Source organism: Phyllostomus discolor, chromosome 9, assembly GCF_004126475.2.
Source record: "Phyllostomus discolor isolate MPI-MPIP mPhyDis1 chromosome 9, mPhyDis1.pri.v3, whole genome shotgun sequence".
Taxonomy (NCBI): domain Eukaryota; kingdom Metazoa; phylum Chordata; class Mammalia; order Chiroptera; family Phyllostomidae; genus Phyllostomus; species Phyllostomus discolor.
In genome coordinates, this window is record NC_040911.2 from 45,586,351 (window position 1) to 45,602,214 (window position 15,864).

Consider the following 15,864-nt stretch of genomic DNA (forward strand, 5'->3'; position numbering starts at 1 on the left):
AGTGGGCTGGCGTGCAATGATGGCTTTGGTCTTGATGTTTGAAAGTAAAAGAAGGTTTAAGAATTCAAGATGTGCACTGTGACTCCCCCACAACCCCCGTTCAACTACTTGCATAGTTCTGTGCATGCAGGAAATAGGATTTGACTGAATAGGATTACAAGTGACTTTTTGCTCAATTTCAACTAACCTTCTCTGCTTTTTCTTTCTATCTGTAGTAATTATACTTATCTCATATATTTTAGTGCAAAGCTCCTTTAAAATAATAAGGCCCATAATAATATATCAAAAGGAATAAATTCCTAAAAGAAGTTCAAGACACGGGAAGCCATATATCTGTGCTGAAAAGAAAGGTTTAGCTGACCTCTAAGAGAATCCAACAGTGTAATCATTGTTTAGAGCAGTTCAAAGATCTGCTTAGTGTCTATGACTTTTGACATTGAGGATGAACATTTAAAATATTTACAAGAGAGAATGACTGAGTTTTTATTTTAAAAAAAGATAACGGAATAGAACAGCAAGGGTAAGGGTAAATGGATGTATGAAAATAAATAAACATGGTTACTTGGAAAACAGTTTTAAAAAGAAAAAATCTCCCTCAGCTAGGAAATGGAAAGGATGTTCAAGCTCCTCCACTATTTAGAGTTGTAAGCAGTGTGGGTGTAAAGCACAGCAAAGAACAACTAGACCCTGTGAATTTTATACAAGAGGAGTGGGTGTACAAATAAATAATAAACATGCAAGATACAGCTACAGAAATAGAGGCATGCATATCCATATGAAATAGATCACACAACGGAGGAGAGCTAATCTGCACAGTTGTGTGCACAACGATCAAAGTAAAAATAAGCTACTTAACAAAAATGAAATGTCACCCAAATGCTATATGACAACATTTGCATGAGAAAAGAACAAAATCCACAGTCTGGGATGTGAAAAATGTATCCTCCCAATGAACAGATCTCCCCTTGGGAATAAAGGAGCACCCTTACTGGGACTGAAAGGTATAAATGGGCAGAAAGTTGTTCCAGTGCAATCTCTGCTCCCACAGAGAGGCACGCAAGTCTCTGTAAGCACCTGAGACTTACAGGTATAAGCATCTGCCAAATGGGCTTTGGAGGCTTAAGAGAAACAGCAGCCCTCAAACAGCAGCTCTGTCAACACCAGCAGAAAAAGGGTCTATGTCTTTCAAGGGCTTGATCAGGAAGGCCTCCTGCCTGGGGATAGTCACAACACCACCCACGTCTTGCTTCTCTGCCTAGTCTTTCTTGGCTCCATCTCTGTCCAGTCTCCAGTTATTTACTGTTAGGTTTTTCTGTGTTTATTATTCACAGCATAGAGAATTGAGCTCTTTTATAAAAAAAGATGTTATTTAGAATGTTTACTCATTTAGGTTAAAAAATACCAAATAAGGTTGCATTTGCAGCTCTTTGGAAAATGATCATATGTAAATAAAAAGTGGAACCTGATTCTTAAAATGTAAATTTACATTTAGGAACAAAAAGATGATGTATTACCAAAAAATCAAAATAAAATATTCAGAGTAAGAAGAAATTGTATCTGAGGTACATTTGGATTAAAGATGACCAAGGCAAGTTAACAGGTAAGAGGAAGTCCTGATGTGACTGGATACAAGTACTCAGCCATGTTCCATAAGAATCATTTCTATGAAATAATTCCAAAGAATAAAGAAGTTGTCAAGTTAAAAGGGAATCTTACAGAATTTCCTAAATGAGATATGCTTTCTACTGTTTACATGTAATGTATACATTTACAAAAAGAAAAATTCAAATTTTTGATGAATAGAAACATTTTTTAAATGATGATCAAGGCTTAAATGAATTCTATGACCCAGTGAACATAATACCTAGAAACAAAAGCAATTTAAAAAAATGTAGCAAATCATCAGCATTAACAAATTTGCTCTCTAACTATTCTGCATGGTTTACTTGCTGGTTCACATCTTCAAAAGTTCCTTACCTGGGCTGACTGTTTGCCTGTTCATGTTTTCCACTGAAGTTCAAACTACAGAGGTTTTCCAATTTTAAATGTGAAGAGTCTGATTCCAAATTTTCCTGTGTTTGTTCTCTCAGACGATCGTGGAGTGTTACCTCCTTTTTCAAGTTCATGTCAGAATACGGGCAGCCAAAAGCACTGGTTTGTAATAAAATGAGAACATAGTCATCAGTTTATAGTGATAAATCAGTGACCCACTGTCATTGGAACAGACAGACATCCAGTATTTTAAAATTGAGTAGACATTCTTCTTTGACTGAACACACTCAAATAAGTTTCTTTTCATATTGTCCTTTGAGAAAAATTTCAGGTCCTAGACACTGGTCAGCAGTCATCAGAATGTATGGTTTTTACAATTTTGGAAACTTAAAAACCTAAGAGTAATATAAAGATGTGCTTCCAATGGAGCAATGAAAATATTATATAAACACCACTCTAATATTTCCTCCAATATTTATGCAGTGATTTGACTATTTATATCACAAATATTATGGGTAACTAAAATATTTACCACTGTCAGAGAATATTATGCTTTTGTTTCTTAACATTCTGTACCCAGAAATACGGTATCTGGATTCAACTTACTCCTCCCGAACTTCACTAGGAAGCTTTGGGTTTGAGTGGGAAGGGACAGCTGCAGGTGGGAGAGGATGGACTGGTGTCAGGGCTGAGCCCTGCAGCCTGGATGTGGTTGAGCCTAACTGCAGGCTGGGGCAGAAGGATCCGCCTGGACAGACGATCAGGTTCCTTCCACAGGCTGACCGATTGTCCCTGTTAGATTTCTGTGCACACATCCCTGTCTCCAAAGAGGCCCCAAACCTCTGCTGCTGTTAGGAGTGGGGCAGCCACTGTTGGTAAAAGCACAGGTGTAACAGGAGGTTGCCTGCACACAACCCCGGGTAAAACATTTCCTGCTGGAGCTTCAGTTTCTCTCCAGTAAAACGAAACTGAATCTAACTCATAATGGTTGTTGTGACCATAAATCAATCAATCAATCTCTCTCTCTCTCTCTCTCTTTCACACACACACACACACACCATCATCATCACCTGGTAGCTGCCGTCATTACCGCGGTATTTATCATCTGCATCTAGGAAAGCCCATAGTCAAATGCTTTAATGTTTAGGCAGTTGGTTTTTCTTTAGGAATTAATTTCCTATTTACTGTAAATTTGCTGATACATGGTATATAATAAACTCTTTCTGAATATGTGAAAGACTTCTGTTATTTTAAGGTTATGATAAAATCAGGGACCAATGTGGTTTTTCCTTTATTTTATTTTATTATTATTTTTTTACCATCAGATGTGATGATTTATTATTAAAGCACCCGTTTTTTGTTTAATATAAATGTAAAAACATAACCTTCCCTCCCAGTCAACCAGGTAATTTAGGCAGTTTATCAAACCCAAAGCAGGGAGCTGCACAGTAAGAAAGGAAGAAAATGTATTTCTGTCCAACTGTCTTTCTTTTCCTGAAATCTAGGAAGACAGATTTGGGGCAGAGGTGATTCCAAATAATGATCACAGTCAAAGAAAGAAACTCCTTCATGCAATTAGTCTCATTTCATTTCATTTTTAATTCTTAGAGGTGCCAGCACCTAACATGAAAAACATTGTCTCCTTTTTGCTCTTTGCACTGTTTTGTGAATTTTTATTTCTTCCAGAAGACTCTTGTCAGCTCTTCATTCACATAAGTACATTGAGTTTTCCACAGAGGGACTGTGGTGCCCACATACACCTGGAATTTGGGACAGGATGGTCAGAATGACACCAGCCCCACCCAACATGTCCGGGTACCGACATCATGGCTAATCTGCTAGCAGCCTTTTCTAGACAAAAGTGCCCCTTTATATGTATTCTCTATAATTTGTAATAATTAGCATTGATTAGTTTATTCATTTATTGATTAGCTGAGCATCTGCTACATGCTAGGCACTTTAGAGAATATATATCTAGTGAGTTAAGAATTATACACCAATAAATACAATTTATAACAACAAAAAGTTAGCCCTATAGTGTACGCTATAGGTCCATTACAATTCACTATAATTTATATATATTATTTCTAATAATTATTACTAAATAACCAAATATGATATTCATATTATTTATTTTACAGGTGAGAAAACAGGCTCACACAGGATAAGCAACTTTCCAAAAGATGCCTGGCACTTTCTTGGGAAGCCCCCAAAATTGATCACCTAATCATTAGCACCAAACAGGTGGGTAGAAGTTGGACAAGGTTTTTAACACCACCAGAAAAAAAGGATAACAAAGGAAACCATGGCATGATTCTTGTAGAAAGAGAAGCCAAGGCAGATATTTACAGGGTAAAGCAAGTACTTGGTTTGCCATGGTTCAGGGCTAGAGGGATATACGTCCGCATGTGCTAGTCTTTTGTGAGGAATGGAGATGTGATAAAGTACTAATTCCAATAACAACAGAGTAGAAGCGATCTGTTTAAGATGTAGCATATGAGACTTAAGGGAGATTTTAGAAAGAACTTTCTAAAAAAAGTTATCAGAACTTTCTGATAAAAGTTGAAATGCTAACCTAAGGGAGATTGGGAAATGTTTATTTCAAGCACAGCCAAGCAATCATTAAGATACTCTGACTCAGAAGTTTTGCTGCCCATGTAACATATACTCTCAATTTCAGATTTTTTAAATGATCATTATCATGAATTTTCTTAATTTCATGTCATTACCCCCATATGAGAAAAAAAACTGACTGAAGAGATATTCCTAGGTACGATAAAACCATTTAAAACTTACCTTTCATTTAGTCAAACATTGGGTAAAATGGTTGGAGAAACAGTCTCTTTAGAAAGTTGTTGACATAAACTGAAATGTCTATGACTTAAAGCTCTTTGATCAAGGTAAAACATCAATTTCCATCAATTTCTCACAGAGAAAGAAATAGCATATTCAAATTTCACTCATTATAGACAGGGATAAGCAAGAGTAAAATCTTCAGGCTAAAGTTCTGAGTAGCAAGGTCTTGGGGGAGACATGTTCTTTTGGCCGAGCAGACCTTCCCTATCTCTCCTTAATTCGGTTTGTTTGTAGTTTTCAGGGAAAGAAGGAAGAGAGGAAGAGACAGTGGACACTATTAGGCTGACTCTAGGAAACTGCAGTTTTAAAAAGTCAGATAATCAAACACTGGGAATTTCATATGGTTCAAATGAATAATTTATTTTAAAAATGTCAGCCCCAAGCTCTTCAGTAGCAAAGCAATGAATAGAGGCAAATGCTAGAGAAGAAAAAAGCTGCTAGACAGTTGTAAACTTTTAAATGAAATTTTTGACAGATCTAAAACTGAGATCCTAATAGTTCTCTTCATAAATAGAAACATAAAAATGACTGCAATTAAAAATATTGGTTTTGCTATGTACCCCAATGTTCATAGCAGCACAATTTACAATAGCCAAGTGCTGGAAACACCTAAGAGCCCATCAGTATATGAGTGGATCAAAAAACTGTGATACATTTACATGATGGAATACTATGCAGCAGAAAGAAAGAGCTCCCACCCTTTGTGACAGCATGGATGGAGCTGGAGAATATCATGCTAAGCAAAATAAGCCAGATGGTGAAAGCCAAATACCATATGATCTCACCTTTAACAGTAACCTAATCAACAAAACAAACAAACAAGGAAAATATATCCATAGACTTTGAAATAAAGAACAATCTGACAATAACCAGAGGGGAAGTGGGAGGGGTTATTGGGGCTTAGGGAGAAGAGTTGTCAAGGAACATGTGTAAAGCAAAACGTGGACAAAGCCAAAGGTGGGTAGAGTGGAAGGTGGGAGGTAGGGATGGCTGGGGTGGGAGGGAGTGATGGGGGAAAAATGGAGACAACTGTACTTGAACAAGAGTAAAAAAAATAAATAAAAATTTAAAACAAACCCCCAAAATACTGGTTTTGCTTCTCAGAATGTAAGGTATAATTCTTAACATCTGAGGATACATGAAAAAGTAAAGTATATTTTTTCCTCAAAGAGCTGCCCTGTACTCCTCTGAGGAGTGGCGTTCCTGACTGATGCCCCATATTCGAGTTATAGTAAGGTTGGGGTTGGAGGGAGCAGTATGAACAGGTGATGCTGAATCCTTGCTTTTTGCGTTGAGCCCAACCTCTGAATCCTTTTCTTCCTTTCAGGGCAGGTGTACCTGATTCTACAGGTTGGTGCAGTTTCCCCACATTCCCAGGACCAATCCTGATCTGAGGCTGGAGGAAAGTTGCTAAACCCACTTCTTCATTCTAAAGTCCTAGGGTCCCAACCTGAAGCAGTAGCCAGTTCTGGTACCTACGCTCATGCCTTGTTCACGAGACCTACTCAGCCTCATTGGCTCTGGATCCTCTAGCTTGGTGTCTGCCTTGGTCTTTGTTCCTAAATGCTTTGTTTGCTGCCATGACTAGAATTCAGGGCTCACCTTGTTAGTCTGTAAGCCCCATGTTCCTACTTTGTTTTTGCAAGCCCCTTCCCATAGTAAGACCTCTGCCTCCTAATCCCAACCTAGGAAGCAAGGTTCTACTTCCCAGATATAACCTAGTCAGTCTTCCATGTACTTACACACTGAATTAGTCTCTATTACTATGCTTTGCCCACTAATTGGGATCCCTTCCTTCTCCTTGGATTCTTCTACTCGAGCCAAACCCCTTGAGCACCAGATTCTGCACATGCAACTATATTATCATCTTGTATTAATAATGTTCATTTTCTCATACCCAAGCAGCAAATTTGGTTCCTGCTTGTCTCTAACAACCCTGTTCAACTGGAAATACGGGGCCATGTCAAATCCTAGGAGGTGAATAGTTTGAACCACGAGGTTATAACAAAGTTGTCACAACATACCTTAATGGTAGCTTCCCGGTCAGTTTGCAGCTACACCCCCAAGGTGGCTAGGAGGGGCCTGGGGCCCCAGAGTCCCCAGCCAGTCCTTGTAGCCTGAGCAGCCCCCTCCAGGCTCTAAATTCCCTTCCTGTTCCCAAGTTCTAATATCATTTTCTCTCTGTGACACATTAAGAGGTTAGGAAGCATTACAAATTTAAGTAAAAGGCAAAGATGAAACAGCCCCCTTAAGTGCTGTACTTCAAAACATAAATAAAAAATAAAACAGAGGCAGAAGCATTTCAAGAAAAGTGTCAAGTTGTTGACAACCTTTCTCCTGATTCTGAAAAGTGAAGTCACCCAAAGTAGGCAAGTGGCTCCCAGGAGGAGCCTTTATTTAGGAATATGCCCTCATATAGCCCAGGAATTAGGGATATAGTTCGATTCTGAGTTCTTCTCTGATGCAATGAACCCAACTCTTGATGAAGCCTATTGTATTGCATATTTTTGTCTTAATTTTTTTTACAAGCCAACTGTATTCTTTTCCTTCTAAGACCTAGACAAGATGACATAGAAGACTCATTTAAGATATGAGATGTGAGATATAAAATTGGAGGTTAGATTCTAAAAATCTCTTCATGTGTCTTCAAAGCACAAAGATTTCTTGCTGGAGTGTATGGGTGCAGGTGTCTCACTGGAAAGTGTTCAGGGAAGAGGGGGTCTCAGGATTAAGCCTCCCAGAAACAAAGGGCAGCAAGGAAGCGCTGAATGGGTGCCTCTGTCAGATCATGAGAGAGGGCACTGAGACCTGACAAGGGGGTCAGGCAAGGAGACAGGAGGGAACAAGGAGAGGAAATGCTGCCTGCCTTGAAATTTGGCCTTGGACCCTGATGGCAACAAGGGCCCCGTCCTGTTGGCAGCTGCCCACACCACACCTGTCCTGTAAGAAAGGCAGCACCCCATCACCCTACTCAGTATTGTTCCCAGTAGTCTGAATACTGTTTGTTCTCACTGCCATTTAAATGTATAATATTCACTCATTTTCAGTCAATAGGTGGGTAGTCTAAAGTTACACAGTATAAGAATGTTAAATAAACACCTTTTGTTCTTAGGAAATGCTGATTTATTGGCCAAATGGCACTGAACGGCATGATAAATACTGAAATGCAGATTATTGCAATTATAGAATACCTATAATACTTTTCACATAAACTTTTAAAGACTAACACGTGACTTAGATTGTTGCTGATTTTAATTATAAAAAGATTAAGAGCAAGTATAAATGATACGTGTTGGAATACAGACCAGGAAGGAAGAAGCATCGTAGTATTTTAATACCTACTGAAGATGTAACACAACTTTTATTATTTTCTTCTCAAACAGAGATGGGCAAAACCCAATTGTTACACATGAGATTACAAGTATTAAGGTCAACTTTCTTCAAATTCTTATAGCTTTAAAATGAATTACCCAGGATATTATGGGTAAATTTTCCCTAATTCTGAGTAACTTTATCCATAAAACAGCTGCTATTTTCACTTGTCATTAAAAGTATTATAAAATTTAATGTACATAGCAAGAAGGACTTTATTCAGATATGACTGATATATAAAAAATGGTACACATTTAATGGTATACAACTTGGTAAGTTTGGGGATAAGTGTACACCTATGAAATTACCACCACCACTAAAGCCATAAATATATATTGTATTTTGCCATGTATAATGAGCACTTTTGCCCAAATTTTTGAGGGAAAATGAGGATGAACATTATACACAGGTAGTACTAAAATGTGGGTGCACATCATACATGGCAAAGTACAGTATATCATCTATCAAAGCTTCCTGTTATTATTTTTTAGTGATAAGAATACTTAAGAGCTACCTTCTCAGCACATTTTAAGTATGCAAGAGTGTTGTTAGCTATAGGCACTATGCTGCATAGATCTTCAGAATTTATTTATCTTGCATAACTAAAACTTTCTACCCTTTAACAATTCCCTCACCATCCCCCTGCAAACCCTGGCATCCACCATTCTACTGTGCTTTAATAAGTCTGTTTTATTTTTTTGAAGAAAAGTTTATCATATTCTCCTCTAATAATGACATTTTTATTATGTATCAAAGATATCCCTTAGATATCATAGTCCTAATAGGTCTTTAACAGAATATTTCTTTTTTGTGTGCTTTCTTTTTTATTGAATTACTGGGGTGACATTGGTTAATAAAGTTATATAGATATGACTATTTCATATTCCACATACCAGTGGTATCACACAGTATGCTTAGTTCACTTAGCATAATGCTCTTCAGGTTCATCCATGCTGTTGTAAATGACAGAATTTCCTTCTTTTTAAAGGCTAAGTAATATCCTATGTATACGCCACAATTTTTATTCATTCATTCATTCATTCATTCATGGGCATTTAGGTGGTTTCCATGTCTTTGATATTGTGAATAATGTTGTAATGAGCATGGAAGTGCAGATATCTCTTCAAGATCTTGATTTCATTTCCTTTGGATATATACCTATAGTGCAACGGCTGAGCCATACAGTAGTTATTTTTTAAAACTTTTTGAGGAACCTCAACACTCTTTTCCACAGTGGCTGTACCATTTTGCATTCCCACCAACAGTGCACAAAGGTTCCCTTTTCTCCATAGTCTTGCCAACCCTTATCTTCTTTTATTTTTTAATAACAGCCATCCAAACAGGCGTAAGGTAATATCTCACTGTGGTTTTAATCTGCATCTCCCTGATTATCAGTGACATTGAGCACCTTTCCATGTACCTGCTCTGCTGGTCTTCTGTATGTCTTTTGTGTAGAAATGTCTACTTCAGTCTTTTGGCCATTTTCTAATCAGGTTATTTGGGGTTTTTTGCTATTGAGTTGTATGAATTCTTAAATATTTTGGATAGTCACCCCTTATCAGATATGTGGTATGCATATATTTTCTCCCATTTAGTAGGCTCCCTTTTCATTTTGTCTCCTTTGCTGTGCAGAAGCTTTTTAGTTTGATGTCATTCCACTTAAAAATCATTGCCAATATCAATGTCAAGGAGCTTTTCCATTTAATTCAATTTGAGTTGATTTTTGTGTAATGTAAGATAAAAGCCCAGTTTCATTATGCATATGGATATCCACTTTTCACAATGCCATTTATTGAAGAGAGACTGTCTTTTCCCCATTGTGTATTCTTGGCACCCTTGTCAAAGACCAGTTAAGTGTGTATATAAGGGTTTATTTCTGGGCTCCATTCTGAACATTGGCCTACATATTTGTTTTTATACCAATGGCATATTATTTTGATAACTATACCTGTGTACTATAATTTGTAATCAGGAAATGTGGTGATTCCAGTTTTGTTATTCTTGCTCAAGATTGTGTATCCACAGCAAGTTATTGTAGTACAGTAATTTTTAAACCTTTTTCTTTTAAAGTGATTGATGCACTACCATTACAATATTATTCTGAATTTGAATATACACTTACCTTTACCAGTGAATTTTATCCTTTCATATATTTTATGTTGCTAATGACATCAAGATGACATCGCTGCTAGAATTTCTATCTGACCAATATTGCAAAACAACCACAATAAAAATGATTTAATGAGCAATTTATTGACACACATGGAACAAATGAAAATAGAAACAACAATCATCCCAAGTATACAAGGAGAAAGAAAACTCAGGGAATGCACCTCTGTGGTGTCACTCAGGCTCTGAAGTCTCCAGCTGGTCTGCCTCCTCCTCTCTAACTTCCAGAGCCTTCATATGTTTATTAGTGGGAGTAATAGAGAGAGATATTTTTACTCCATTGTTCTGAAAGTAGAAGTTTCTAACAGTAATTTTAATGTTAGAAAACTTTATTGAAGTCTCCTCCTAGGCAATGAACCATTGTTTACTTCTCTTGTTAAAGGAAGAATTTATCTAAAAACACCCAGGGAATCCTGAAGCAGCAAAAGAAGCTTTTGACAGGTCTAAGTGTTTCAGTCCTCCTTCTACCACCACCCTCACCCTCTGCAGATCATGACTTCCTCACATGTAACACAATGAACGGCACTCCACTCACTGTATCGAGGTAAGAGTTTCACTGGATGAAGAATGTGAGTTTAGTAGCTGGCCGATGTGCATTCAATAAAGGCTATTTCTTTACCTCTCTGTAACTCATATTGCTGTTACAGGAATTCAACTTTCACATCGCAGGTGCATTTGAGAAAAAGGAGCCATTAAGTATTTTCTTTCCTCTATTTGTTATAAATGTATGCTCTTTGACCCAAGTTGAAATTCTTTTGCATGGCATTCAAAGACCCCCTTGCTCTGATCTAGACCACCTTTCCAAGCTATCTCCATCTTCACTACTCATAAAACCTAAGCTCTGGTCACATTAGAATAATCAATGCTCCTTAGATTTAAAATACATTTTCCAAATTCTATTAATATCTCATCATACTGTTATTTGTATATATCCATCTTCTATAGTATAGATTTCTTAACATAAGAGGCCATAATTGTTCATTTCAGAGTGAACTGAGTAAAATAGGGCTACCTTATATCTCAGCACCTCAGCAGCATATCAGGTGCTAAAGAAATAACAGCCATGTAGCATAACTGTAATTTATCGATTTATGGATGTTACTCAGATGGATGCCAAGCAAGATTTCAGGCATAAAACTCAGAGAAGAAGACTTGAATATCTCTCTTGATCAATGTCCCCAAACTCAGCCCCGTAGGTTCTCTTTTCAGTCCCCCTATTCAGCTATTCCAGATTGAACCCTTCCTCCTAGAAGCTGCCTCTATCCTTATGGAAAAGTCAGTTTAGCCTTTTTTGTTTGTTTGTTTTCTGCCATCTCTACACATTGTCCAGATGAAACAACAAAGGCCCAACTGCAGAGGAGGAGAACCAGCCCCTTCTGGGAAAAGATTTGGCCCCTATCACAATTTAGCCTATTAGGTTCCTGATATAGTTTTCAAAATATTCTTAAGTTGGAAACAGATAAAGACTATAATACATGCCAAGAATATGAACCCTGTTGGTGTACAAATAGAAAATAATTAAATGCAATTTCCATTTATTTTTGTTTCATTGGAGATATGAACTTAGCCAATTCATTAATGTCTGTTCTAATATCAAAAGTCAAATCCAGCATATGACTTTACTTGGTATGCACTAGAAGGTATCCCTTAATGGAGTGTGTACAAAATGTTATCTAAACTATTTTCTTATAGGTGATATTTTCAGTAAACTAGTCAGGGAAGAAAAAATGCACGGAGAGAAAAAGTTAAAGTTTGTGTGATATGTGTATATGTGTGTACTCTTTCCTCTAAAGTATTTTAGTGCATGATTACTAGAAACTTCCAAGGCATAAATTATTCTGAAGAAATGTGATAGTATATTAAGTAGCACACTAATGGCCTTTACAATTTTATGCTGAAACCAGGTTAGTATACTAAGTAAGCAATTTGTGGAATCCATACATGGAGAAGATATGATGAATAAAATTGCAGCTTAAAAATTTCTAATAGAATATTATCTACATAGTTAACATTAAGCAGCAAATTAAACAAATTAATATGCTACATTACTTTTTAAAATTTATTGTTGTTCAGTTACAGTTGTCCTGCCTTTTTCCCCATTGCTCACCCCTACCCCATTCCTGTGCCTCCTGCCAACTCCCAGGCAATCCACCCCCATTGTCTGTGTCCATGAGTCCTCCATTCATGTTCCTGTGCTTGCCCCTTCTCCTTCTTTCCCCGTTAGCCCCATCCCCACACTCCTCTGGTCACTGTCGGTTTGTTCTTTATTTCCAGGTCTCTGGTTCTATTTTGTTCATTTGTTTGTTTTGTTAATTAAGTTCCACTTATAGGTGGAGATCATATGGTATTTGGCATTCACCACCTGACTTATTTCATTTAGCATAATGCTCTCCAGTTCTATCTAAGCTGTCGTGAAAGGTAGGAGTTCCTTCCTTCTGCTGTGTCGTATTCCATTGTGTAAATGAGGCACCGTTTTTTGATGCACTCGTCTACTGATGGGCACTTAAGCTATTTCCAGCATGTGGTTATTGTAAATAACACTGCTATAAACAATGGGGTACACAGGTCCTTTTGAATGGGTGATTCAGGATTCTTAGGGTATAATTTCAGCAGTGGGATCACTGGATCAAAAGGCAGTTCCATTGTTAGTTTTTTAAGGAAATTCCATACTGTTTTCCATAGTGGCTGCACCAGTCTGCATTCCACCAACAGTGCATGAGGGTTCCCTTTTCTGCACATCCTCAGCAGCAATTGTTTGTTGGTTTGTTTATGACGGCCATTTTGAGTGATGTGCAGTGGTATCTCATGGTGGTTTTAATTTGTATCTCTCTGATGGCTAGTGATGTTAAGTATCCTTTCATACATCCATGTGCCCTCTGTAAGTCCTCCTCGGAGAAGTGTCAGGTCCTTAGTCAACTTTTCAATTGTATCATTTGTCAGCCTGGTGTTGAGCCATATGAGTTCTTTATGTGTTTTGGAGATCAAACCCTTGTCAGTGGTATCATTGGCAAATGTTTTCCCATAAAGTTGGTTCCCTTTCCACTTTGTTGATGTTTTCTTTAGCTATGCAGAAACTTTTGAGTTTGATGTAGTCCCATTTATTTATGCTTTCCTTTATATTCCCTACCCTAGAGGACGTATCAGTGAAAATATTGCTGTGGGGAACATCTGAAATTTTCCTGCCCATTTTTCTCTAGATCTTTTATGGTGTCATGACTTATATTTATGTCTTTTATCCATTTTGAGTTTATATTTGTGTATGGTGTAAGTGGGTGGTCAAGTTTCATAGTTTTTGTATGTAGCTGTCCAGATTTCCCCACACCATTTATTGAAGAGGCTATTTTTTACTCCACTTTATGTTCCTGCCCCTTTTGTTGAATATTAACTAACTGTATTGATATGGGTTTATTTCTGGGTTCTCTATTCGGTTCCATTGGTCTATTCGTCTGTTCTTATGCCAGTACCAGACTGTTTTGATTACAATGACCTTGTAATATAGTTTAATATCAGGTACTGCAATCCCCCCTACTTTGTTCTTCTTTCTCAAAATTGCTGAGTCTATTTGAGGTCATTTATGGGTCCATATAAATTTTTGAAATATATGTTCTATATCTGTGAAATATGTCATTGGTATTCTGATAGGGATTGCATTAAAGCTATAGATTGCTCTGGGCAGTATGGGCATTTTAATGATATTAATCCTTCCAATCTATGAACATGGTATAAGCTTCTATTTTTTTTTTGCATCTTTTTTCATTTCTTTCAGTGGTGTGTAGTTTTTTGAGTATAGGTCTTTTACTTCATTGGTTAAGTTTATTCCTAAGTATTTTATTTTTCTTGTTGCTATAGTAAGTGGGATTTTCCCCTTAATTTCTGTTCTGATATTTCATTGTTGGTGTACAAAAATGACTTTAGTTTCCAAATGTTGAGTTTGTATCCTGCCATTTTGGCAAATTCACTTATGAGGTTGATTAGCTTTTTAATGGGGACTTGGGGGTTTTCTATGTATTCTGTCATTCATCTGAAAATAATAACAGTTTTATTTTCTTCTTTCCAATTTGGATACTTTCCATGTATTTTTCTTGTCTCATCACTATGGCTAGAATTTCCAATACGATGTTGAATAGAAGTGGTAAAAATGGAAAACCTTGTCTTATGTCTGCTCTTAGGGGAAAGGCTTGTAGGTTTTTCCCCATTGAGTATGATGTTGGCTGTAGGTTTCTTGTATACGGCCTTTATTATGTTGAGGTATGCTCCCTCTACTCCCACTTTGCTGAGTGTTTTTATCATAAAAGGGTGCTGTACTTTATCAAATGTTTTTTCAGCATCCATCGATATGATCATGTGATTTTTGTCTTTCATATTGTTTATGTGGTGCATTATATTTATTGATTTGTTATATTGTATCATCCTTGAATCTCTAGGGTGAATCCCACTTGATCATGGTGTATAATCATCTAAATTATTGCTGGATGTGGTTTGTCAATATTTTGTTGAGGATGTTAGCATCTATGTTCATCAGAGATATTGGCCTGAAGTTTCTTTCTTTGTTGAGTTTTTATCTGGTTTTGGAATTAGGATAACACTGGCCTCATAAAATGAGTTTGAGAGTCTTCCCTCTTCTTGGAATTTTTGGAACATTTTCAGAAGAATTGGGGTTAGCTTGTCTCTACATGTTTGGTAAAATTTTCCTGTGCATCTATCTGGCCAGAGTTTTTGTGTGCCAGAAACTTTTTGATTACTGCTTCAATTTCACTAGCTGATTATTGGTCTATTCAGGCTTTCTGCTTCTTCTTGGCTCAGTTTTGGAGGATTGTATGTTTCTAGAAATTTGTCCATTTCATCCAGGTTTTCAAATTTCTTGGCATATAGTTATTCATAGTAATTTCTTATGATCCTTTGTATTTGTGTTGTATCGACTATAATTTCACCTCTTTCATTATTGATTTTATTTACTTGGGTCATCTCTCTTTTTTTTCTTAATTAGTCTCGTTAAAGACTTACTGATTTTGTTTATTTTTTAAAAGAACCAGCTCCTGGATTTATTAGTCCTTTGGATTGTTCTTTTAGCCTGTGTCATTCTGTTCTGATGATGATTATTACCCTTCTGTCCACTCACTCTGGGCTTTACTGTTTATCCTCTATTTTTTGTAGATGTAGGGTTAGGTCATTTATGTGAAATTTTTCTATCTTTTTAATGTAAGTCTGTATTGCAATGAACTTCTCTCTCAGGACTGCCTTTGCTGTGTTTCATAGGTTTTGGGTTGGTGTGTGTTTATTTTCATTTGTTTCCAGAAACTTTTTGATTTCTTTCTTGTTCTCATTGTTTACCCATTCATTGTTTAATAATATGTTATTCAGTCCCTCTGTCTCTCTTATTCAGTCTCAAAAAAATTGAATTTTTTGAGTTTTTTCCTTGAGGTTGGTTTCTAGTTTCAAGACATTGTGGTCCAAGAAAATGCTTGATGTAATTTC

At 36.9% G+C, this 15,864-nt stretch overlaps 1 protein-coding gene across 1 annotated transcript in view; it reads right to left on the reverse strand.

Moving 5' to 3' along the window:
- Positions 1-15,864, reverse strand: part of L3MBTL4 (L3MBTL histone methyl-lysine binding protein 4) — a 200,766-nt gene that overhangs the window by 19,028 nt on the left and 165,874 nt on the right. The window contains exon 11 of the mRNA XM_028524588.2: positions 1,978-2,151. Coding sequence (XP_028380389.2) covers positions 1,978-2,151 — 174 coding nt within the window. The remainder of the gene's footprint in view (positions 1-1,977; positions 2,152-15,864) is intronic.